At 36.8% G+C, this 23,950-nt stretch overlaps 1 protein-coding gene across 2 annotated transcripts in view; it reads right to left on the reverse strand.

Moving 5' to 3' along the window:
- The window catches only part of HERC2 (HECT and RLD domain containing E3 ubiquitin protein ligase 2), a 102,918-nt gene that overhangs the window by 59,044 nt on the left and 19,924 nt on the right, over positions 1-23,950 (reverse strand). Inside the window, exons 5-26 of one of the 2 annotated variants that reach the window (XM_041468549.1) lie at positions 16,691-16,910; positions 14,895-14,995; positions 13,995-14,136; positions 13,076-13,186; positions 12,585-12,756; positions 11,854-12,027; positions 11,049-11,237; positions 10,281-10,432; positions 9,310-9,467; positions 8,753-8,866; positions 7,160-7,411; positions 6,094-6,287; positions 5,361-5,561; positions 4,493-4,721; positions 4,294-4,418; positions 3,586-3,764; positions 2,466-2,650; positions 1,940-2,095; positions 1,493-1,678; positions 493-663; positions 283-386; positions 22-172 (exon numbers count right to left, since the gene is read on the reverse strand). In XM_041468549.1, coding sequence (XP_041324483.1) covers positions 22-172; positions 283-386; positions 493-663; positions 1,493-1,678; positions 1,940-2,095; positions 2,466-2,650; positions 3,586-3,764; positions 4,294-4,418; positions 4,493-4,721; positions 5,361-5,561; positions 6,094-6,287; positions 7,160-7,411; positions 8,753-8,866; positions 9,310-9,467; positions 10,281-10,432; positions 11,049-11,237; positions 11,854-12,027; positions 12,585-12,756; positions 13,076-13,186; positions 13,995-14,136; positions 14,895-14,995; positions 16,691-16,910 — 3,666 coding nt within the window. Of the gene's footprint in view, positions 1-21; positions 173-282; positions 387-492; positions 664-1,492; positions 1,679-1,939; positions 2,096-2,465; positions 2,651-3,585; positions 3,765-4,293; positions 4,419-4,492; positions 4,722-5,360; positions 5,562-6,093; positions 6,288-7,159; positions 7,412-8,752; positions 8,867-9,309; positions 9,468-10,280; positions 10,433-11,048; positions 11,238-11,853; positions 12,028-12,584; positions 12,757-13,075; positions 13,187-13,979; positions 14,137-14,894; positions 14,996-16,690; positions 16,911-23,950 lie in introns of both variants that reach the window. The other variant, XM_041468548.1, reaches the window with a different exon arrangement.

Raw genomic sequence — 23,950 nt, forward strand, 5'->3', positions numbered from 1 at the left:
CAAAAATGACATCCTGCTTACTGGCACATTCAATTTCCAGAGGAGAAAGTGGTGTGCTCATTGCCAGGTAGGAAGCGTGCAGTCCGAGGAGAAGACCCAAATTCCGTTCTGTGTCTATCAGAGGCGATGACAATGTGCTGAGATCTGGCGTTGTAATCACTTCCTGGTCAGGCTGCACAAAAGAAATAGCAACTGTAAGCTTGAACTGAGCTCCAGCAAGAAATCTGACAGCAAAGCAATGCTTGACTTTAGTAAGCATTCACCCACTAATAACATTTTTACCTCTATATACTGGCCAACACAGAAGGCGTGCATCGATTCCCGTGTGTCCTCAAACTGCAAAGCAGCTTCCAAAGCAACAACTGGGTCCTCACCAGCAAACTGAGCTAATGAAACAATGAGGTAGTCAATACAGTATCTAAAAATCTGTTAATTCCACCTGGTTTTGAAACAAAAGTAATTTGAGTCTTTAAGTCAAATGAAAATTCTCACCAAGTATACTACTGCCAGTTAAAGACTGGGTTTGGAAGTCCTTTATATCATACACTTTGCCATCGATCACTGTCCAAAATCCTCCATCTTTGTTGTGGTTCTCTAGATCAGCCTTACGTATAAGTGTCACCTCCTCATTATTTCTGCAACTCTGTCCAGTAAAAAATGAACCTACCCATATAAAACAGAAAAGAGAATTTATCAACAGAAAAATCAGAAAGTAATGGGGTTTTCCTGAACATTCTTTTAATAGCTGCCTAATCCAATTCTTCACATCTGTTCAAAAGCTGCTTATTTTTTTATATGTTCAAAAGTGGCAATTAGTATGTTCCTGTCTACATATTGTGCAATTAAAACTGTCTGAATACTGTGTTCTAATGCACTAATCTTTAATGTCACCTAGCACTGCCCAGCTATATGGCTGTTTTGTGTGGAGGTGGAGCAGAACAATCAGTTTGCTAGTAAATCACTGCACTAATTGCTTCTTCCTCCAAATTACTTTGGTTTTATTACTCACTTGCCTGCAAGGAATTTGCTGTATATTTCATTTCAGCTTAAATTCAGATTTTTTTAATATAAAAGAAGCCTCTCTTTTGACCACAGACAGAGCTTGTATTACAAAGTGCCCTGAGAAAATAAGAATTCTTTATTTCAAAGCTTTCATGTTACTCATCCTTTGCATTACAGACAGAATTTAGTAGCAAAATATCTAGATGTACTACTCAGGTTTTCACTGCAACTTTTCATACTCAAAATGTGAAATGATGTGAACTACTTCTTGAAAAAGCAGCATCTGGAGTCTGCTTAATGCTAGCTCTATATGTAACTTCCTTAAGAATGTACTGACAGAAATAAATACTGCCTTATGACTGCCATATAATTTGGTTAATAAAACTTTGTCCTGTAGAGTAGAATTCCCTTCCTGAGAGTAGTTCATGAACAGCCACCATTTTTTTACAGCTACTTTATGAAAGCAGTCCAGATGCTGCTAAGTTCATACCCATTATTCCTGGCCATGCTAAATCCTCATTGTCATCCCTTTCCTTTCCAGGGGCTAAGTGGTTAAATCTGTCCAAATGTTCCAGCAAGCCAGCCAACAGAGGGATAGCACCAGCCTCCTGCATTAATCCAGCATTTTTACTGAGGAGTAGCACTATAGAAACCACCAGCTCTGGAAGAAGAATGCCTAAAACAACAAACACAGAAGAGACTCACATTTAGTTCAAGTTCTACATTCATTGCATTGCAGAAGTAAATCACCATTAATATACTCTGCCTTTGACTAGTGTTGAGTACAAAGCTCTTGCCCTTCCTCATTGAATTTTCCCTCCTTCTCTCCTATTAACCAAAAAATTAAACTGACTCCTTCTTAGTCATTTAGAACTTTCAAGGAAGCCTTAAAATTCCATGGAAGGGGAAGAAAAGAGGACAAGAAGTAAAAACCTACCTGTTAAATCTCCATCCACGACACAAGATACTTCTGCAAAATGCCTATGACTAGTACAAGCAATACTGGTTGCCACAGGAAGTATATCACTAATATGTGTACACAGAAGAGCAGTGTATTTCTTCAGTAAAGAACCAACACCTAAGAGGTCAGGACCTAAGGAAGAGCACAGAAAATCATCATATAGTCATATTTAAGAAACAGACTTCAAAAGCTGACAAACTCTCCTGAAATTATGCCACTGGATATTAGCACTAATTTAGAAAATCACATATTTTTTAAAATTTATAAAAAGTTTATTATCTATCCTAAGTTTATTATCCTATTACCTAACCAGAAAAAAAAAATCACTTACAGAAAAAAAATGTAAGCAAACTACTTTCAAACACTGTTCAGACAGCAACTAGGCTGATAAATGAGACAAGAAGATAAACTAAAATAAACTGCTATCCTGTAAAAGCTATTGCAGAAATACTTGGGGAGGGGTCAGAGATTATTTGCTTTTAATTTCAAAACCACAACTTACTGTATGTATTAGGGACCTGGCCAACACAATCTGCTGGGTAAAGTTTGCTAACAAGCAGACGCTGAAAACGGAGCAACAGGTCCAGAGAAGCAGATCTCTCCTTGCTATAAAGTTCTTGTTCCATGCAGGAAGAAATGCGACGAGCAACATCTTTGAGTTTTGCTATTGTCTGTGAAGCGATGTTCCTAAGCAGTATAAAAGGATTACTTAAGGGGAGCTCAGAGTGAAGACAGTCCACAGTCCATGGGTTAAGCTTTTGCTACAATTTTGCATAAATATGTAAGGAACCTCTGCAAAGTTTCTATGCAGAACTTTCACTCCTTTGCATTGTGCCGCTCAAAAAGTCAATGGTTTTTTGAATACATTCTGGTTAACAGGATTTGTGAAACACCTCAGGTTTGTGCTTTTTGTCATCACTCACTACAAAACACAATTTGACAATCTTCACTGAGAGGCTGCAGTAAAAGCCATGACACCACGCAGCTCACAAGAGTCTCAGTATTGATTAAATTACATGGTTGCCATCACAATTAAGTGAAAAAGTACAATAAATTTCTTAGGAAACTCATAATTATTTGCGGCTATACATCCTCTATGTTAAGTACTCCTTTAGCTCCTCTGGCTGATATAAAGCAGCTTTGTTTTCAGCACCCTAATTGGTCATGCACTCACAACTCCCAGTCAAGAATTTAGAATGGAAGTTGCTTCCCTGCTGACAGTTTCCTTGAGGCAGTTCTAAATAAATAGGACAAAATACTCAGTTCTAAACAAATTTCTGGTGATTCTCACACTTTGTAAGGACAGTCTTTTAAACATCTGTCCTGTACCTGGTACAAAAACTTTCAGGTATCTCTTTCAGAGAAGAAGTATCAAAGTCCATAAAACCAAGGCAATCTTTCTAAAATTGGGTAATTTAGTATAGAACATTGCTCCTTAGCAAACAGAGCAGAACTACAGATAAGCTACAAGAATGTTCAATATTTTGATTTCTGAGGAGCTAAAATGCTAGCAAGAGACTTTTATTTACTACCCAAAATTAACCATTGTTTAGCTGACTAGTTTACAGAATGCCTAAATACATCTTCTGTACAAAAGTAAAAGACAAATTCAAAACAATCACCTTAGTAACTGCTGAATTAACTGAACTAGTGGTAAACTTTGTTTTCCTGCAGATTCATAGATTCCAGTGTTAATAAGGTCTTTGTCCAATGGAGTTCTGCTCCTGTGAAGTGTTGATGCATTTGCTTCTTGTTCATCAATTTCTTTTTCTTTCTGTGCTTCTTTTTTTGCTTCAATATCCTAAAAAAGTAAATCAAGTTAAAGAAAACACGAACTTCCACTATGATTATGAAACATTTCGCTAACAAGCATCCACGGTAGTAAGATCAAGTTACTTTTACCTACAGCAAAAATGAAACAACTCCTACCGAAGAAAATGAGTATTGTATATTCTGCAACAACAATATGGGCACACTTTTTAAAAAACAAATATAATGTAAAAAGAACGGCAAAGTGGTGAAGGTAAAAAAGAGTAGGGGAACTAAACAAAATGAGTATTGTATATTCAACAATACAACAATATGCACACTTTTTTAAAAGCAACAACAATATGGGCACACTTTTTAAAAAACAACTATAATGTAAAGAAAGGCAAAGGGAGAGTGGTGAAGGTAAAAAAGAGTAGGGGAACTCCACAAAACCATGGTGGACACATGCCAGGAGCTGTTGCACAGTTCACAACTAAAGGCACATTTACTCTTGTATTTATAAAAGTAAAAAAACCAGTACCCTGAAGAAAAACCTGAACTGCAAAGCTGATGAACCATACCTGAATTTCTGCAGTAATAGCAGCGTTCAGTGCAGACTCTAAGCCTCCATCAGCCATCAAGCTGCCCACCAAGAGGTCAATCATAAATCTACGTCCCGGGCTGACATTCATTTCATTTCCTGAAACTAAGAATGGAAGAAGTGATCAATGAAGTCAAAATGCAAGGCCCAAACAAAAAAGCTTCAATCTGAGGACCGACCTGCACTGGGCAGGAGCGCTGAGAGCGCCCTGGCGCGCTCCTCCGCCGTGGGCAGCAGCACAGACCAGCCGCTCTGCAGCACCGCCTGGGCCGCCGACTGCACCGTGTTTAGAACCCCAGCATTGCTGGCCAATGTTACCACTGTCTGCTTCAGGCTGTTGAGCAGGATACTGCCCAAACCTAAGCCAAGGCATTCTGGATCCACCTGATGACTAATGGCAGCATGAAGCTGAAAAATAAAAGGCAAATTTTAATTAGTACGTGATATGAACCTGGTGGGAATGGCAGGAAGTCACTCCTGGAGCAAATGAGTAAATTCAGTGACCAAGATACAAACTTTCACCCGCAAATCTGTAAAATTAAAGGGAAATGCTGGCTTGCCTACATCCTGAATTTAAACCAATACTCAAAGATTATGAATGGTAGCTATAAGCCCCAAAGATCTGAAGTAAACCCAAGGAATAACTTGAACTGTTTCTGCATCACTATATTATGCTAGAAAAAACAGCACATCTTCAGTGACTGCCAGACACCAATTAAAGAGGTCATTCACTTTTAAATATGCTATTTAAAATTCACAAAAATACTCAGAATCTCTGACTATACAAGGTTTAATCCACTTAGATATTGTTTTCACAGCTCATTCTTAATGAAATTCAGAAGCTGTCAAGAAGAACAAAAAACAACCACTAGATGCCAAATTTCAAAGAGTATAAAATGATAGTGTAGTTATTTCACTTTTAAAAATCAATAATGCGTCTTAAAAAAATGCATTTTAAGGCACATTAAAGGTCACAGTTTCCATCCAAGCAACTTAGTGAAAACATTCAGCTCAATGACTGCTCAAAGCATAAGAAATGGAAGGTACCTGAAGCCTTAGAAGATTTAATGTTGCCACAGCCATACACTCTTTTTCCTGAGGAGGGGGCCAGTCTGAGGATCCATCCATTCCCTCAGTCACTTGTCTCAGTAACAGATCCAGCTGCTCAAATGTCATGGGGCAAACATCCACCACAAAAGGTACCCGCAAGCCTATTGACCATTCTGAACATGATGACCAAGCAAAACTCTATAAATGGAAACAACACACCAAGTCCCACAGTTAGTTATTGTCTAAATATGACATTGACTACAGATAGGAGTGCAAAGCTAAATTTGCCTTCAAACAGTAATAGATGATGTGGAAATAGTACCAGCACAACTGTCAAAGAGAATGCTCCACTTGCATCCTTGTAAACATACATAAATCCATACAGATCCAGAACTCTCTTATCACATTTTCCAATGTGTTGTCATACCCCATCCAGATATCTCACTAGTTCAGCCACAAGAAACATTCTGCTGACAACTCCTCAACTGCTGTATCACACAACACAAAACAGGTAAATAGCTACTTCTCAGAACACCCAACACAGGGAAAACTAATCACCCCTTTTTGGCAGAACAAATGTGCAAAATTTATTTTTTCCAAAGCCTTCATTTACTCAGAATAAGAAAGAATACAAAAAGTCATGCAAGCACAGAAAGAAGGAGCAGTATTATAATAAAGAATACTAAACTCAGTGGGAAGTAAAACCAAAGAATTCAAAATTAAAACCTACCTGAGCAGGTCCACAAGCAATTCCAACGATATGCTTTGTGTCTAATCCTGGGAGTGCTGCGGGCTCTGGTTTAGTGATACGCAAAGTATCAAAATGCTGACACTGATCATTGCTTCCCCAGCTGTGCACTTCGCTGTCTTCAGTCAGTGCTAAACAATGGGTAGATCCAGCTGCTACATCTATCACTTTCTTTCCTGATAAGGAAGTTAGATATGGAAACTATAACTTAGATACAACAATCATTGACAGGAAACTAGCAGACGTAAGGAAAACTATGCTAATTACAACCATGCTTAACTAGGAAGATGTTATGGATGCCATGAGTCTCATTTCTGCCCCAGCAGTGGACTGGAAGAGTACAGCAAAGCATAAACCAAGAGACAGGTAAGTACAGAAGTTTACAATTTAAAAAAAAAGATTCTACTTTGTGTCCCTTCCACTTGGAAACTTTTTTGGGAATGAGTTATTTAAAGATCTCCCCATCTATGATGAGAGGCTGTAAAATTATTCTCATTTAAATCATTCAACATATATGAGTAACAATTTAAAGGAAAGACAGATCAATAAAAGAGGTTTCTTCCTCATCTTCCCTGACAGAACCTCAGGTCTTCTCCCAAATGAAGGAACTAATTTTCTCTCCATTACAAACTAGTCAAAAGTCAAACACAACTTTAATGACACTATTTGTTGTCCGTTATTTTCATTTATTCCATTCATCTGCCTTAATCTAAGCATATATTATATATTTATTTGCATGACAATGCAAACATGCTTGCTTTAAATAAGCACTTCTTGAACCTAATAAAAGAAAAGCAGTAAGAATAAAGAAAACACAAGACATGCAGCATTTAAAGTAGTCATAACATAGTGTCTTTAAGTCTGCTAAAATCTTGTAGGTGTAAACGCAGAAGTGATGGGAAATGCACATTATTACCTTTTTCAATACTCCTAGCATAAAATATGACCGAGTACATGGTATCATCACTCAAAGCAGAACTCATTTGTGTCAGTTAAAAAGCCCCAACAATAGAAAGAGCTCTGGAATATTTTCAACTCCGACAATTACCTTTCAAGCCTTCCAGCAGTTTGGGATATCGAACGTGCTCTTCTGTCCCATGCCCAAGTCTCTGATTGTCACCTTTCCCCCAGGTGTAAACCTGGCCATCTTTGGTTAAAGCAATAGAGAACTGACTCCCACAGCGTACTTTCACAATGTCCAGATCTTGAAGCTTTTCTATCAACTTGGGAGTTTTGCAACCATCACTGCCTCCTCTTCCCAGTTTTCCATAGTCTCCATCACCCCAAGACCAGACCTGGCCTTTAAATCAGGAGAAAGAAAACAAAAAATAATTCAACTGCTTTTTTCGTGTAATTAAGTAACCCATTTTAACAAATAAATTATTCAAAATCTAAGATTCTATACAAGCACAAATTTTAAATTGTATTTTAACAAAAGCAATTCCAAATTAATTTCAAATTGTTTGACAATAATAAAGAACAATATTTGAAAAATATTCATGCTGACAAAACTAAACATGAAAAGCGCAATATATAACATTCATTGAAAATCTATCAGTGTATGAAGAGTCCTTATTAAAAATAAATGAAGCACAGGATTTACTGCAAATCAAGCAAGTTAAAAACAGTTTTCTTTAATTATTTATAAGAGCTTACAAAATGTTTTCTACATCAAATGGCCAAATTTTCTGTTAAACCTATTTTAATTTTCAGTTGATATCATTCAAGCATTTCTCAAAATGAAATGAAATCGTCACATTTATCATGTTCTTCTGAAATACACTACTAAATCTAAGTCCTGATGTGGGAACTTAGAAACAATCAAGTCATTCTGCATCTGCAGTAAATAAAATTATGGTTCAAGACTGGTAAACCCATGCATGCCCAAACAGAAAGTCTTGTTTTATGTTCTGATGCACTTTTGTTCCCTACTTGCATAAGCAGAGTCCCTAAGGTACTCTGGTAAGTAATGGAAGCATGCAAGGCAGAGACCAGAGAGAGGAAAAGAATTGATAAAATCTGGGTTTCCATTTCCTGTATGAGCAAACATTTCAGTTTTTAAGTAATGCACATCATATTAACCAGCTGTATTTCAAAGGAACAACAAGCCTCCAAGAACTATCTGCTTTCTAAGAGATGACTTTGGGGCTTGATCTCACAATGAAATGCAGGTTTTGAATCTGTCTCACCCTAGGCACCTTGGTCAGGAATGTTGGAAAGATGAACTTCCATGCAGCTTTTCTTGTACACTTCCAAAGAGTTAAGAGAGACAGCTCTCTTACTCTGAATTCTGGCTCTTGTGACATCATGAGATATGTGCACTTATGTAGTAACGAATAAAATTAGACACATGCACATACATGTACTGTACATTTACATGAAATATATATACACCATAAACTCAATATATTTACATATTCATAAGGAATGTACTGCATATCTATGCATGGAAATACCTCTGCAGCATTATATACAAAATATATAAATGTACATATTTTTTTTCCGCAAAAGGAATTTCAGCTTCAAATTCTTACAGAATTCAAGCTGCTACATTAAGCATATCTGAAGTACAAATATCTTCAGAGTAAAAGGAAGGACAGGTAACCTTACTTGGAATTTTAAGTTTTGTTTTGCTACTAACCATTTTCAGTAACTGCAAGAGTCTGAGCATCTCCACTCCCACAGGACACGTCAATAACTTTGAGTCCTTTCAGCCCAGTGACCAGCATTGGGATGGTCTGATCTTCACTGGAACCTTCAAAACAAAGTGGTTCTGTGAGAAGCAAAACCCAGAAGGCCTGACAGGTTCTTTCGTTTGGTTTTTTTGCTTCTTTGCTTTTGGATGATTTATTGTGTGAGAGCAGGGCAGCGTTGTTTAGTTTTGTTTTCAGATTTGAGTATCATGACCATGTCCCTGTATGGTTTCTGAGAGACACCCAGCAAGGATTTAACCCATGAAATAGTCTTAGCTTCATGAGGAAAGGAACAGAGAACATTGCAGATTTTTCTTCTCCTTCCAGCTGCTTATTTCCAGATAACTCAGGGAATTTAATGGGTTTGAGACAATCCCTCCCATAATTATTTCAATTCACATGAAGCCACATAATGTTCACAAATCAGCTTTAGGAGGAATGAAAGATCATTTGCAACAGGCACTAAATTCTTCAACAACTTATTTGAAGCTATCAACTAACTCACCATGACCAAGCCTGCCATAGTTTCCTCGTCCCCATGTATACAGCTCTCCCTCAGCAGTAATGGCTGCACTGTAGGTGCTTCCACATGCAATATGAACAACGTGTTTTCCAGCTTGCTTCCCAGATAAAGCAGATATCATCTTAGGTTCCTCCAGAGGGCTATTTAAACAGAAGGTGACATATTTCACAAAAGGTGATTTGATGAGTAGGTGATAAAAGGTGCGACATACTTGTTAGAATTGCTGCAATTCTACCTGCAAGCCTTATTATAAGTCTGAAGTAACAAAATACAAATAGAACTACAAGCCAAAATTAAGTTCACATTGTTCAACAAGATACAAAAAACTGAAGGAATGTCTAACAACTGCAACTTCTGTTTTCAATTGAGTTCATGCAATGTTTGTAAAAAATATGTGTCTGTTGTTAAAAATACCACCTTGATTTACTGTATCTGACCAATTCATTTCATGACACTGACAACCTTTGTGTAGTCTCTCTTGCCTCAGAGGGAACTCTGCAATGGGGGAAGACACATAAAATCTCTATAATGTATTGATGTACACCCCCTATAGAATACTATTGTAGAAAACTGCTTCTACACAAAAGCAAGACAGTGATGTCCCAGAAAAATGAGTAATGTACAACATGACTGCATAAAAAATAATAAGCCTGCTCCAACCTGTGAGTCAACATTTCAGAGAAAATGTGCTCTGGATTCATAAAGCCATTAATAAAAGGCCTGATAACAGTGCTCACTACTACACCCTCCACCTACAAGTACTTCAGAAAGTAGTGTCAATAGAGACCTAGGAATATTCCAGACAGAAAAAACATGCAGGGAGAACACAACTTTTGTTCAGTAACAGAGCCAAATGTCAAATGCTGAGCATTGCTTATATACACAACAAAGTAATTTTTACTATGAATTCAGAACACTTGCAAATAAATGTTATGGTTATTTTTAATACATACACTGTATCCCCATGACCTAGTCTTCCACCATCTCCACAACCCCAAGAGAAAACTTCACCATTTGCTGACAAAGCCAGGTAGTGATGCCCATCTGAATGTGCTGCTATCTTCACAATATTTCTGGAAGCTAGACTCTGCACCAGCTGTGGTCCCTGTAAACCAAGCAAAAGCAATATGCTTACAAAATCTGCTGACATTTTCCATCACATAACTAAGTACAGTTTTCCTATTTCCAATTTTATCAAAACTTTGCTCTCAAATTAATGAGGTGAAAGAATTAAGAAAAAAATGGTCAAATATGACAAAAGCAGTTCTTTGAAGTTATTTGTTCCCATTCTTACAGGTCTTCAGTACATATGAAAATGGTGTTTCTCTTAACATTCCAGGCTTAGGCTTCTATTTACAGTGCATTTTTGTTTGAGAAACTACACAGCTTGGACACAGTTATATCACTAAAGTAAAATCCATTTCATATCTTCCAATTTCTGAAGTTACCAAGGCCAGCATACCAATAAAAGCAATTATCATAGTATCCATAACCTCTAGCATGATTGGAATTATAGAATCCATACGCTTTTCATCAAATCAACCCAAGAGACAAACCCCACTATTTCTGAAAGTTCAAATACATACCGAAAATTACATACAGAAAGCTCACAAAAAAACAGTATGTCTCCATCTACTGTCCTAAAAAATTGTAAATATTTAGAAAAGGAAACTTATGAAGTAATACACAACAAATTTTTTAAAACATGCAAAAACTCTCACCAGAGTATCGCTGTTATATGCTTGTGTATAAACTCTTCCATTTCTAGATAATATCAGAAAACGTTTCTCTGCACAAGCAACCTGTACAACACCAAGGTTGGCCAGTCCTTCACACTGAATTGGACCACTCACATTAGCATAGTATTTCCAACCTATTAATCCCCAAGCAATGACCTCTTGCAGTGATCCCTAGGAAATAAGAAATTCTGTAAGTATTAAATTCTGAAATACACAGCTTAATAAAATCCACAAAGCAAATTATTTTTTAAAACATTATATACCAAATGTGTTCAAGTCTGAGACCAACAGTCAATAAAACCTACCTAATTAGAAGATACCAAAAATAAAGACTTGCATGCATCATATTCAGTTCATTCTGGTACTAAATGAGCAGTAAGTGTCTAAGGTAAGAGATTCAGAGATTTTTCAGGTTGGAAAGTTTGGCATTTACTTTTTTCTTTTGTTTATTTTTTTAGTAAGTCAGACCCCCAACATTTATAAAGTCTAGTCTTAAGAATTTACTCAGAGAAGCACAAGGAACAGCTCAAAATATGGCAGAATTAGCCATAGTGTGGTAGGAAAGAATGGTTCATAAACCATAAAATGTGAGCACTCCAAGGCTCACTCAAGAAGAGCTGCTGTAATATAAGTTACCCAAGTAAGACAAATTTCAGAACTCAAGGTTATATGGTGAAAATCAGAAAGTAATTTGAAGAATCTTAGGAGCTATTTTCCTTGCATTCTGAAATTCAGTTCTGTTTTTAGGGAAAAGCATCTTACTGTATTTGATATTGCAAACAATCACCTTATGAGATGTAGGAGAGCTACACTGTGGAGGCATACATGGGGTGGCAAGGCGGTCTAAATGGGCCATGATCACCACAGCTGTTTGTCTCAGGTCAATCGCCAGCTCATTGTCCTGTGGCAAAGTCAGATACCTCAGAAAACTTTCATTTGGACTTAGAGGGTAAGTCAGGAGCTGGAAAAGAAAAAAGAGCAGTCAGAAAAAGATTCAAGGTATATCTATGAGACTATACAATAATGTTTAGACAAGATGACTATCTGCACAAGTGTAAGAGAAAAGAAACTCTGCGCATCCTTTTTTCACATTAGAGAAAAATTTGAAACATGAATGTTGACAAAATAGTCAGATTGTGTATATAATAGAAAGTTACAAGGATAATAAAGGTTTTATCAACCTCAGTAATATTCACAAAGAGTCATAATTCAATTAATTTTAAACACAAAATAAGAACAATCCAAATATGCAAAAAAGTTAGCCATAGCTAAGTTCTTTATCACATCAGCATTAACTACTAAACTCGACACTTATCTCTAATCATGCTGTGACATTCTTCCCCCTACCTCAAGAAACTCAAATGTTCACATGAAAACCAAACAACCACGGTGTATATACACCCTACATGGAAAACACCACCAACAACTTTGTTTGGATAATTTCATGACTACTTTAGCTAGGCAAAAGAAATTTCATTCCAACATAATGCCCCTTTTAAATAATCCAAGAATAAGTACCTGAATCTCTTCCTCAGTATTGGGCATGTCTTTATTACATATTATACTCTGAAACCTTTGTAGCAAAGGTAGAAGGGGTGCACTTGTTCCCTGTGCAGATCGCTCATTATCCGTTTCCCTCGTTCCATTATCCCAAAGTTGAAGCAGCAACATAACTGCAGACAACATTTGGCTGAAAGAGAGAATCAACATTTTCTATTAATAAGCATTCCTAAAACCACTGGGTTAGGCTATCCATACAATTCAATCTCTGCATTTTGAAGTTTAGCAAAATTGGATGTCAGGGCTTTCCATTTTAAACAGATTATCAAAATACAAAAAATGGATTTTGCAGTCTAGATAGTATTAGGTCTCAATCACCAGGGCCTTAGTGAAAAGGTCCATGTGCTTTGAACCACAATTATTACATTAAATCCAAATTCATGAAAACTGAAGACTGTCAGCCCATTCCAACAGTGATGGTTAAAAATCAGACTGCCCATGCTTCTCACCTTAGTGTACCCCTCTGCACTGCCAGTTCAAGCAATATGGCAAGTGCCAAGTGCTGGTCTTGCAAAGGAATGTTTCCTGGCCCCTTGGTACTGGGAGCTCCATGCACATCTCTGTTTAAAAGTCAAACAATATACATTAACTAAGAGGAAATCATACACAATTGCTTACCAAAAGCATCTACAGCACCCCAAGAACCACTAAACTTACAGAAAAACATCAAAGGGCTGATGAAAAGAGCTGAGAAAAGCCCACAGATTTCCAACTAGATCAAATTTTAGAGGGACAGCTAGGCTTTAAAAACACCGCAAGCTTCACTATCTATCTACAGTTCTATTAAACATGCTAAGAACATGAAAAACATTTTTCACAGGTGAAATTCAAATATGTTTTATGATATTCACCTTAAGGATGTAGTTCCAGTATTGAAAAGACATTTCAAGTAACTTCTAGTAACTACTGTAAAAAGGTAACAACTTGAAGCCTACTTAAATAACAGGGAAAAGCAGGGGAGTGTTCCAAGTCCAATATGAGTGTATCTTCCTTCATGCACAAAAATCTGTATTACCTTGTTATACTTGAAGGGCACAATTAAGAGTGCACATATATAGCATTACCAAAGCATTCTTCTGCAGATATATCTACATGTGTGAAACACAATTGTTTTGCTAAATTTTCATGCAGTGATTCAGAATAGTCCAATTCAGATTTTTCTTAACCAGCTGAAATCATAAAATCATATTTAAAGAGCATAATTTCAATAGTTCATTAATTTTTTGCTTGCTTGTATAACTACACTGCAAGAGGAAGGAAATATTTCAAATTTTCCATAAATCACTATGTTTATACCACCAGCTTCTGAGAGATGCAAGCTTGCCATTTAACAGCTCAGGAAAAGAAACTTACCCAGTCACAACAGACCTTAGGAATTTAGTAGCTCTTTCTACCACTTCCAGCCACACAGAAGACACAGTCCCTTCATCAAAAAGGGATGCCTCCGGTAGAGCTCGCAGTGCATCAAGTGATTCCTGTAGCAATTCACTGCACAAGTCTGCATCTTCACCTAAAGAACACAGCAAGAGCAGTTACATTCCCACCTTTACAGAAGTTAGAGAAATAGTTGTAGACAATATTTTGTGGAGCTTCTTTTCAACACAAGTTACAAGTTACTTCCTATGGACAAAATTCTCAATTTTCACATGAACATTTGATGACAATATTCTGAAGAAATCGTCACCAAAAAAGAAAAAATTTCAGAAAGGTGAAAACCCAAACCAGCTGATTTCACTATGCAGCCACTGAGAAAAGAGAACTAGGGCTGGATGGAGTAAGCTCACACCTGCCATCTGACCAAATGGTGCAGACTGAGACCGGCAGGTTTAGCGGCACAGGTGACAATTCTGCCAACCTCTGCAATTTGACAATAGCTGACAAGTACACAAACTAAACACAAGCTTCACACAAAAGCTTCAAAGCTTTTTCAAGCTGCTGCTATCATGTAATAATAGTGGTTTGACCTTGTCTGAAGAATAAATCTAACTTTCCTGAAATCTAGTATTAAAAATACATGCTTTTCATGAAATTCCAATTTACCTTCCTCAGCAATAAAACATCCCAGAAAAACCCAACACTGATACTTGCATGGGTAGCTTTGATCAGCAACAACATTGTAGAGCATGGAATCACGTAAGTGCAATTATGCAAATCCATCATTCATAAATTTATAGTTCTATGCCAATATTTAACACAGATACACACACTTTAATGAGTCATATGGCTTCATATGAAATATATATGCAATATGCTCAAGAGTAGACCTACCTGATCTCCAGGCTCTACGAAGGAAAGCAAATGCAAATGAAAGTGCTGCTCGGGATCCAACACGTGCAAGTCCTTCCACACCTTTGCCTACAGGTCTTGAGCTAAATAATATTATGTATGAATAGTTTCAAAAAATTTGTATTACAATAATATACATTTATGTTATGATTATTCTTTATGACATATATTTGATTAATTTACAATTTAGCCATATGCATGCATATACAATTACACAATTTTTATTTGTAAAGAATCATAGCTGTGTCTTGAGAAACAAGGTGAACAACATCAAAATGTCAGCAACCAAAATTCAACTTCAACCATTTCAAAGAAACAATTCAATGTCCAATATTAAAAACCTTCAGAGAAAAATATAAACCAGATCAGCATAATGAACTGCCACCAAAAATGCTTACAGTTACTCAAAGTGAAATTATGATGCTTTACTCAAAATACACAAACATAAGGTACTAATTATTTACTGGGGAAGTCTGTATTTTTGGTGAGTTTGGACTGCATAAACTAAGCTTGCAGACTTTTTAAAATTAAGCTTTAATTATTGATGATTAGTTCCATCCATTTTGTCATTACTTCGTCATTACTTTGTCATCTTTCTAGTCAAGTCTCAATGCTAAAAATTTCTCTTTGCAGTTTCTGTACTTGTGTGTGCAAGCATGAGAGCTTCAACTTTTTGTAATATTCACTGAACTCACATTCATTTCTGTTAACTTCTTTTCTCACACAATCAAATGCATTTAAGTAAGCTCCTCTTTATACTCAGCAACAAGAGATTCCCTACCACTTCCAACACTGAATCACCAAGTCTAGTTTGTTTTGTTGTGAGACTACAACAAAAGTGAACAGCTTAGGACTTTTTCAAGAAATTATACTTGCATTTTAGCAATCTAATAACTTAAACATTATCAGTGCTCTTTTTAATCAGAGCTGAAAAAAAATTTCAAGGGAACTGTCTATTCAAAGATATCCTTGTCAGAACTCCAATTCCACAGCAACTAGTTGTAATATCTACTTATATTCTCCTTTCATATCTGAATCTAGACAATCTAACAAAAATTTCCCTAGACAAAGTGCTTGTTCTGTCAGACAGCTACTGAACACTTGATTTAATGCCTTATCTGATAGATTTTTCTATCTTTAGGTCTAGACAGCTATCCAGACATAAAAAGTAATCAGATGATTCCTTACTCAGTTACTGCTCTTGAAACAGTTGCATATAAAATGCATAATTACATCACTTCTCACTCAAACTAAACTGTTCAGCTTTTCTTTGTATGTATATTAAATAGCTGAATATAAAATGCACAATTACATCATTTTTCACCCAAGCTAAGGTTCTATGTTCTGCTTTTATGTATTTGCGTTTTTTAATTTATGTGAGCTGAGCAACTACTGACAAATATATTGTTATTCCAATGATGTCCTTTCCATTAGCACCATTTCTGAAACAGGCTTCTCCATACTTTCTAGCTGAGCAGAACAAAAGAAATACTTCAATATATGTATACTAATAGCTCAAAGTTTAATATCTACAGCAATGTATTACAATAAAAACATACTAGTACAAACAGAGGCACTGTAAGAAAGCACCAGACAAGAAGGAGGACTGATGGCAGGTAACACCACTTAATATGGTAAAGCCATCTTAAGAAATAAGAAGTTTCTTTACCATTAATGTTTCACAAGGAGGAATAAATCACATTAAGCCCCCACAGACAGGCTGATAACCTTTCTATGGCTTTTCTAATGGATTAACTTGTTCAGGTATGTGTTATTACCTTTTCTTATCCACAGCAGGCAGAGGAACACTACTGCTTTTCCACTTCACTTTGATGTTCTCCTGAAGAACTGCTCTGTTCAGAGCAATGAAATATCGTTCCAGGATGACCAGCCTCTGCTTTAGCCTCATAGCTGAGAGAGCTGTCGTTGCAGTTTGTGTGGCCAGAGTTTGCTGTTCCTTTACTAGCACCTGGAGGCATTCCTTCAGTTCATTCACGTCTGAGAATCAAAGAGAGATGCCATTTTATGAACCTTCATCTTTGTTATATACAGTATCAAGAAAAATAAAGACAAATGGAAAATTGCGAATTGACCAGAAGTCTGAACTCAGTGGAACTCCCCATTTCTGTATTTAATGCACACGATATGACATAAATAAAACAGGTGTTTAAACACAAGTTATCATCAAAACTGGTTTTGTCTAAACACATCTAAACCTTCATATTTCATGTCTGAAATTAAAACATCAGGAAATGTTTTATGCTTTTCAAAAAAACAAGTTAGACAACAACTTCTTATCATTATCCAACCTCAGAGTCAGACTTCTCTTAAGCGCAGGCAAGTCCCTTGCAAGTCCCCACAAGAATATGCTGCCATTTTGCACTGATACATATCATCTAAAGTTTCTCAGAAGTTATAAAACTACTCTCAGAAGCTCTAGGATCATTGCTAAGACCTGCTGTGCTTCTGAAACAACTCATAAATTTAAGATGCTTTCAAGTACTATTAGCAAATAGAAGATCTCACTTATGTACCAATGCTAGAATATTAATTCTTCTTTCTCTTCACCACAGCAAGTATGCAACAGCCCAAAGTCCTATTAATCTAATAACTGATGGTAACAAGTACAGTGTCAAAAACAATAACAACAACAAAAAAACACTCTAAAATAAAAATTTTGAAACTGTATTTTTCTATACTCTGTAGCTTTAATTCCTAAGACAAATATCAACAATGTGCATTCCTAAAGGGGTTCTTTTCTGTCCCTTCATTAACAGTCTGATCACTGAGCCACCCCACTCTGCTTTGCACTGCATTACTATACTTGTCCCTAAGCCAACCACATTTGTTGCCTGGCAGCTACACAGAAGTGTCTTTGTTTTAAATGACACCTGATTAAGGGTATGAAAAAAAAAAACCAAAACATATGTCTGTATATATGTAACAACGCCTTGTGAGAAGATGGACACATTTCAAAATAATTATAAAAAACCAATCCCAAAACCATATAAAATCAGTATAGTTTTTGGAACAAGTGCCTCATAACTATAGAAATTTAGACACTTTTATGGTAGCCTCTATGGTTAAAGGCTTTAATCTAAGGAGGTATAAAACTTCTTCTGCAACTGCAGCTGTAAAAAGTATTTCAAAGTTTTGTCCCCTATCTTTGTGTACCCAGGAAAGAATTCAAGCAACCCTCTCTGCCACTGGATCACACTGCACAGTCAATTATGGTTTGCTGTCAGCCAGCACCCCAGCCTGTTTTCAACATTGCTACTCACCTTTCACCATTTCATAAGATGTTAGATTCCTTCCCCTAGGCAATTCCCACCTTTCCATCTGACTATGAGGGACTTACTTTTTTCAACAGGAAAGAACAGATTAAAAAAAATATTCCTTGCAGTCCAGACCTCTCAGATAAAAGTGACAGCAACAATTATACATCCTGACTCAAACAACAAGAAATATGACAAAACCAACAAGAAATTTGACAAAAAGCCACACCATGGTTAATTTTAGCTCTACAAAATTTCCCAAACAACTGTGTAGCACCGAGCAAAAACACACATAAAAAAAAAAAATCTCACAGTGTACCACAACAGAACATAGTCAATACTGACACCCCACTTCCATGATCCCTCTAGGCAAGCCATTCAAAGACATAAAAGTCAGGACTTTTTTCCTTCCTTCCCGAACACTGAAGTCCTATCACCCTCTAAAATACCACCAGGCTATAACACCAAAGTACAAAACAACCATGCTCTCCTCTTCACAAAGAGACTTGGCTAATCACTGTTTGTTTTGACAAATAATTTTACCCTGCAGATTCAATTCCTAAATTATGGTCTTGTACCTATAGGAAAAATAAAGAAATAGTCAAGAAAAAAAGAAGGCATTTAACAGTGGTGTTTGGGGAAAAGACTGTATATTTGGTGCTACAGAAAACAAGCACTGGGTGATAGATTCAGCAGTCTGTCAAGTAATACAGAGCTACAGCATTTGTCCTTCATTCCTGCCTGGCAAGTTACCTAGTTGTGGAAACTCTCTAAAATTGCTTCTGAGAGTTGAAGACTTAGGTAAAGAAATCCTTTGTTTCAAAACAACACACTAATGAAAAATCCATCATGGGGACTACTAGAAAGAAATGCTTAGGACAAGCAGAGACCACCTACTCACCAATCCTCCAGCAATTACTTCACAAGGAACTTTCTCTGAAAGTCTGCAACTGCATACCTTTCTAACCACTTTCACTCAGCCACAATGGCATCCAGGTGCTGCCTAAATTAAGAAAGATATATTTCTTGCCAGCAGAATTACCTTGTCAAGGTTTAGGGTTTGACATGTTTTTGACATGTGATCTCAGACCTAGGGGAAGGTTAAGAAAGCTGGGGATGGAGGATGTGTCTTCAAGGTTAAAAATGGCTACAATTTCAGGAAGGCTTTCTACCAAAATTAAAACATTCTGCTCATAAATATTTTATATAAAAACTTCCTTTAATATCTCAAGAATGCAAAACAAAGTTAATATACAAAGTGTAGCAAAGGCTGGAACAGGTAATAGTATCCTTATAACTCAGACATCTAAAAACTGAACCAGTGACTGTCTTGTTTTATTAAAAGTAACACTATTTTTACATGAGATGTATCTATATACTTCCTCACTTTAAATCTCCTCTTATTCCACAATAAGTAAATTTATCTTTACAAAAAATTTCATTAAGCTTTCAAAAAATTTAAACATATCTGGGAATTAACGCAGTGAAACTCATGTCAATAAACCTTCAAATCTGAGCAACACTTGTTACTGATGAACTGAACAGTCTAATGAGAGAATAGCTTATTAATAGTAACGATTCAAATTTCATCTGAGAAGGTTACAGGGAAACTCTTTAAACAAAACTGTTCATATGTCACTACACCAGCCCTTGATTCTAGCCATCCTTTGCAATGCCATGCTTTGCCAGTTATTCTGTGAAAGGCAGAGACACATTATTTACCTATTCTGCACCTGCACTGTAGAAGCTGGAGTCACACCCACACCAGTTTAATTTCTCCAACCACCATTAGCAGAATACTTGTTAACTGGCAGCTACAGTCAGGTATGCTGCTGGCTGCAGTAGAGCTAGGCAAGGGTTTTACCATCTTCTGTTAAAATTTATCACATCTCTCCCTCCCCTCAGCAAACAACACAACATCTTCCCTTCCTAATTCCTCCTGCTCAAAGTTCCCTGCATTAGAAGGAAAAACACTGGAATTGTTCAACCCAGCCTATCTGACAGAAGAGAGTTAAGAAGTGGTGCTACTCAGATATTTGAACAAAACAGGGGACAAAACAAACAGCTGAAGAGAGCAGCTTCTTAAACCATCTCTGACACTAGCCCTAAGACAGGTAGCATGCCCAAAGGCAGTTGGCTCCTGTTTTAGCAGCACAAAGAAATAACTTAACATGCTATGTGGTTTCTTAACACTCATTTCATTAGCTCTTTTAGGGATCACCACATGCTTCTGACAGATGAATTTGACACCTTAAAAATCCAGTATCAGGCTGAAATGTTTCCAGGTTGTCTCACAAACTTTAGTAACAGCAAATATAGATGCTACGGTGTGGAGGGATTTCAGACTTGGAAACACATTTCAAGCAGAATTTGGCATGAATCTACTGTTATAATGAGTACACATTCCTGTCACCAGCAGAACCAATGTGCTCTAATTTCCTAGAGAATTTCATATTTTGTCTTCTCTTTCCCCTTCCACTACACACTATTTCCACTGGACAAAGAGGATATAAAGGATGCAGTTGGCTTGGCTTAACAGGCTTCTAATGACCCTTCAAACCTCTAGAATGAGCAAATTCAAAAGTTATAGGCAAGGACAAAAATGCCATCGCATACACATAATTTCCTTCAGAAACAAAACCAAAATAGGCTTTCAATGTTATTTTATACCAACAAAGACTAAAATGCCTAAAGGGTATTTAGCTTTTAGCTTTCTGCTCCCCTGTTCAAAAGAGAACATCAGACTTCACCTTATTAGTATTCAGCAGAAGAAATATTGATCAGCTGCATGTGCATTCAGAATGCATCTCATTTTGTGGCTGGGTGCAGGACAGTGAAATGTCTGGAGAAGCCTTATGAGAAGCAGCTGAGAACACTTGGTTTGTTCAGTCTGGAGGAGACTGAGGGGAGACCTCATCGTGAGCTTCAACATCTTTGTGAGGGGAAGTGGAGGGGCAAGTACTTGTCCTTTACTCTTGTGACCAGCAACAGGACTCAAGGATATGGCACAAAGCTGAGTCAGGGGAGGTTTGGGTTGGATATCAGAAAAAGGTTTTTCACTCAGAGGGTGGCTGGGCACTGCAGTTCCTCAGGGAAGTGGTCACAGCACCAGCCTGTTGGGGTGCAAGTGTTTGGACAATGCTCTCAGGCACATGGTGTGACTATTGGGGTGTCCCAGGCAGGGCCAAGAGTTGGACTCAATGATCCTCATGGGCCCCTTCCAACTCAGCATATCTTACAATTCTATAATTTTCAAAGTTGTACAGCAAAACTTGTTTAAATTGATGCTCTAATGCTCATGCACAGAACAAATTAGCAAGAATTTAAATTCCTGTCTGTGTGTAAAAAACACACTAACACATTTGTAAAGCATTTGTAAATCTAAACTTGAAAGTATGAACCAAGAAATTTTATAAAAGCCAAAAGTATCTCAATAAAGAAGGCTAAAAGAAGGTTTTTTCCAATGCCATGACTACTTTGTAATTACTTCTGTACACAGTGTAAATTTAGATTTCATCATGTAACAAAAAGCCCCTTACAGGATGGAAGTCCTGCCTCTCTCCTTCTCTCACAACACAAATGCAGAAATACAATCGCACTGGGCAATGACAAGTATTTCAACAAGCTCACTGAAGTCATGTTGTACATAGTTAATTTTAACCCTGCCTCTTCAGTAGTGCCTAAAAAGCATTTCTTGGTGCAATCTTGGTGATATTGTACTAACAATATCAAAAAAATAAGGTGCAACACTGTAAAAAGTATGACTCAGTATAGGCAACCTTAAGCATATTATGACTAAGAAAAAGAAGCCCAAGAAGAAGAAATACTGCTCTATTTTCTGTAGGCTTTGAACAACCACTTCAAAGAGTTTCCTTTTTTTTTTCCCCCCCATACCTAGGGCTGAACACCTGGACCTCAGATCATGTAAGATGTTAAAACCTAAAGTATCTTCAGAAAAGAAAACTGATGAAGGTAGTAAACAAGGATTTTTAGAAAGAATCAGAGGAACTGCTTTATGAATGTACTCAACCTGATATGAACACAACAGGCAGAAGATATTTTAAGGGAGCATTCATGTAAAAAAGGAATAGTTTAACAGTGGTATCATAAAAGAGCTGCATATGAAACGGAAGAACACTAATCTTAGTGAGAAAGAAAAGAGAAAGAAAAAAAAACACCTTAAAATCAAATAATGACTTATGCATGTACTTATTCTCTTATGTATTCTTACAGTTCTTGGAATAGTAGGACTGTAACAAAAAAATAAGAAAAAAAAGAAAAACACTGTGATATCTTTTCCCTGTTCTGACGGCACAGCGATCTCAGCATAAATGAGACCTAGAGAAAGCATTTTGCTTCTCTGAACTTGTGCCAGGATGAGAAAACAAGCAGGGAGTTGAGGGGCACATGAAGTCCTGTTTCTCAACATTTAATGAGCAGGTTTTTCTCTGCTCTCACCATCTCCCAGCCGTCATGGGGGCGGGGTGTCACAAGGCCCACTGACCTAGATTAGCCTGAAGTTCAACACCAAGATCCTCCACACTTGGCAAAATAAGATTGTATTACAGCACTTCTAAAACATACAGTGTCTAATATCTAGTTACTATTTTCATAATGTAAGGCTGTAAATCATTCAACTCAGTAGAAATACTTCAGTGTATTGACCTGAAACATTGACTTTAAATGCCTCTTCAGCTCTTTTCATGACATAACTTCAAATCTCCATCTCTGAATTATACCTTACTTGTAAAGGAATATAAACCATAAATGAAGACATAGTAAGTATTTAATTATTACTTGATCAGCAATGATATATTTAAGAAACAACTCTCCTTTTAAAAAGTTCCTTCATGGTTTTGACACGGAAATGTTTAGAAGTTTATTTTTTGAAGGATAACAGAAGAAATGCTTAAAACAGCTCTCATTTTATGAAACATTAACAGAAAGCATCAAAATGGAACTGATGCTGCAGTTTTCTTCAAAATTAATTACCAGGCCACAAAAACTAGGATGGCTCAAAAGGCAGCTGTTAGCTATATTTCTGACAAATGCAAAACAGAAATTAACAAGGTAACCTACAACCATAAACAAGCCACACTTGCAATTTATACAATAAATGCATTGTAAAATGCATTAAATAAATGCAATGAACAAGCGTGTTCATAGCTGTTTAAGGAGTTTTGTCACAGCTAGATGATACAAACTTCAAGCACAAAGCGTAACAGAGACCAAGGAATAAAAATTTATTCCCGACAAATTATAAAGTTTTCACACATTATTTCTAGAACAAGAATCCATACACGTGGCAATAAACCATACTATATATAAGCATTAAAAGTAACTACAGGACAGAAAGCTATTTCTTTCTTGAAACTCCAAACACACATAGATCCTTTTTATTTTGAAAAACTGCTTCTTCAATTTTTTAGAAAGATAATTGGAGGGTGAGCTTAAAGACCAAGTGCTGTCTCAAACACTTTGGTCAGCTGGAAGAAATTCGGTAAGATCTTTGACATTTAGATTACCATTCTGTAAAACAGTTTTATTTTACTTTTCAGCAACACACATTAAATAAGAATATAAGACATAAATAATGTGACCTTCAACTCGCATCTCTACAACACATTCAATTCTCGCTCCCTCTTCCACTGCAGTGGCAATTCTTGTCATTCCTGATATACTGCAAGATTCTGTCCTACTACCAGACTGACAGCAAATCCATCTGTCCTCCTGTCCTCAAGGAAAGGGAGCGAGCAGGCTGGC

This window comes from Pyrgilauda ruficollis, unplaced genomic scaffold (genome assembly GCF_017590135.1).
Source record: "Pyrgilauda ruficollis isolate IOZ18807 unplaced genomic scaffold, ASM1759013v1 scaffold22, whole genome shotgun sequence".
Lineage (NCBI taxonomy): Eukaryota > Metazoa > Chordata > Aves > Passeriformes > Passeridae > Pyrgilauda > Pyrgilauda ruficollis.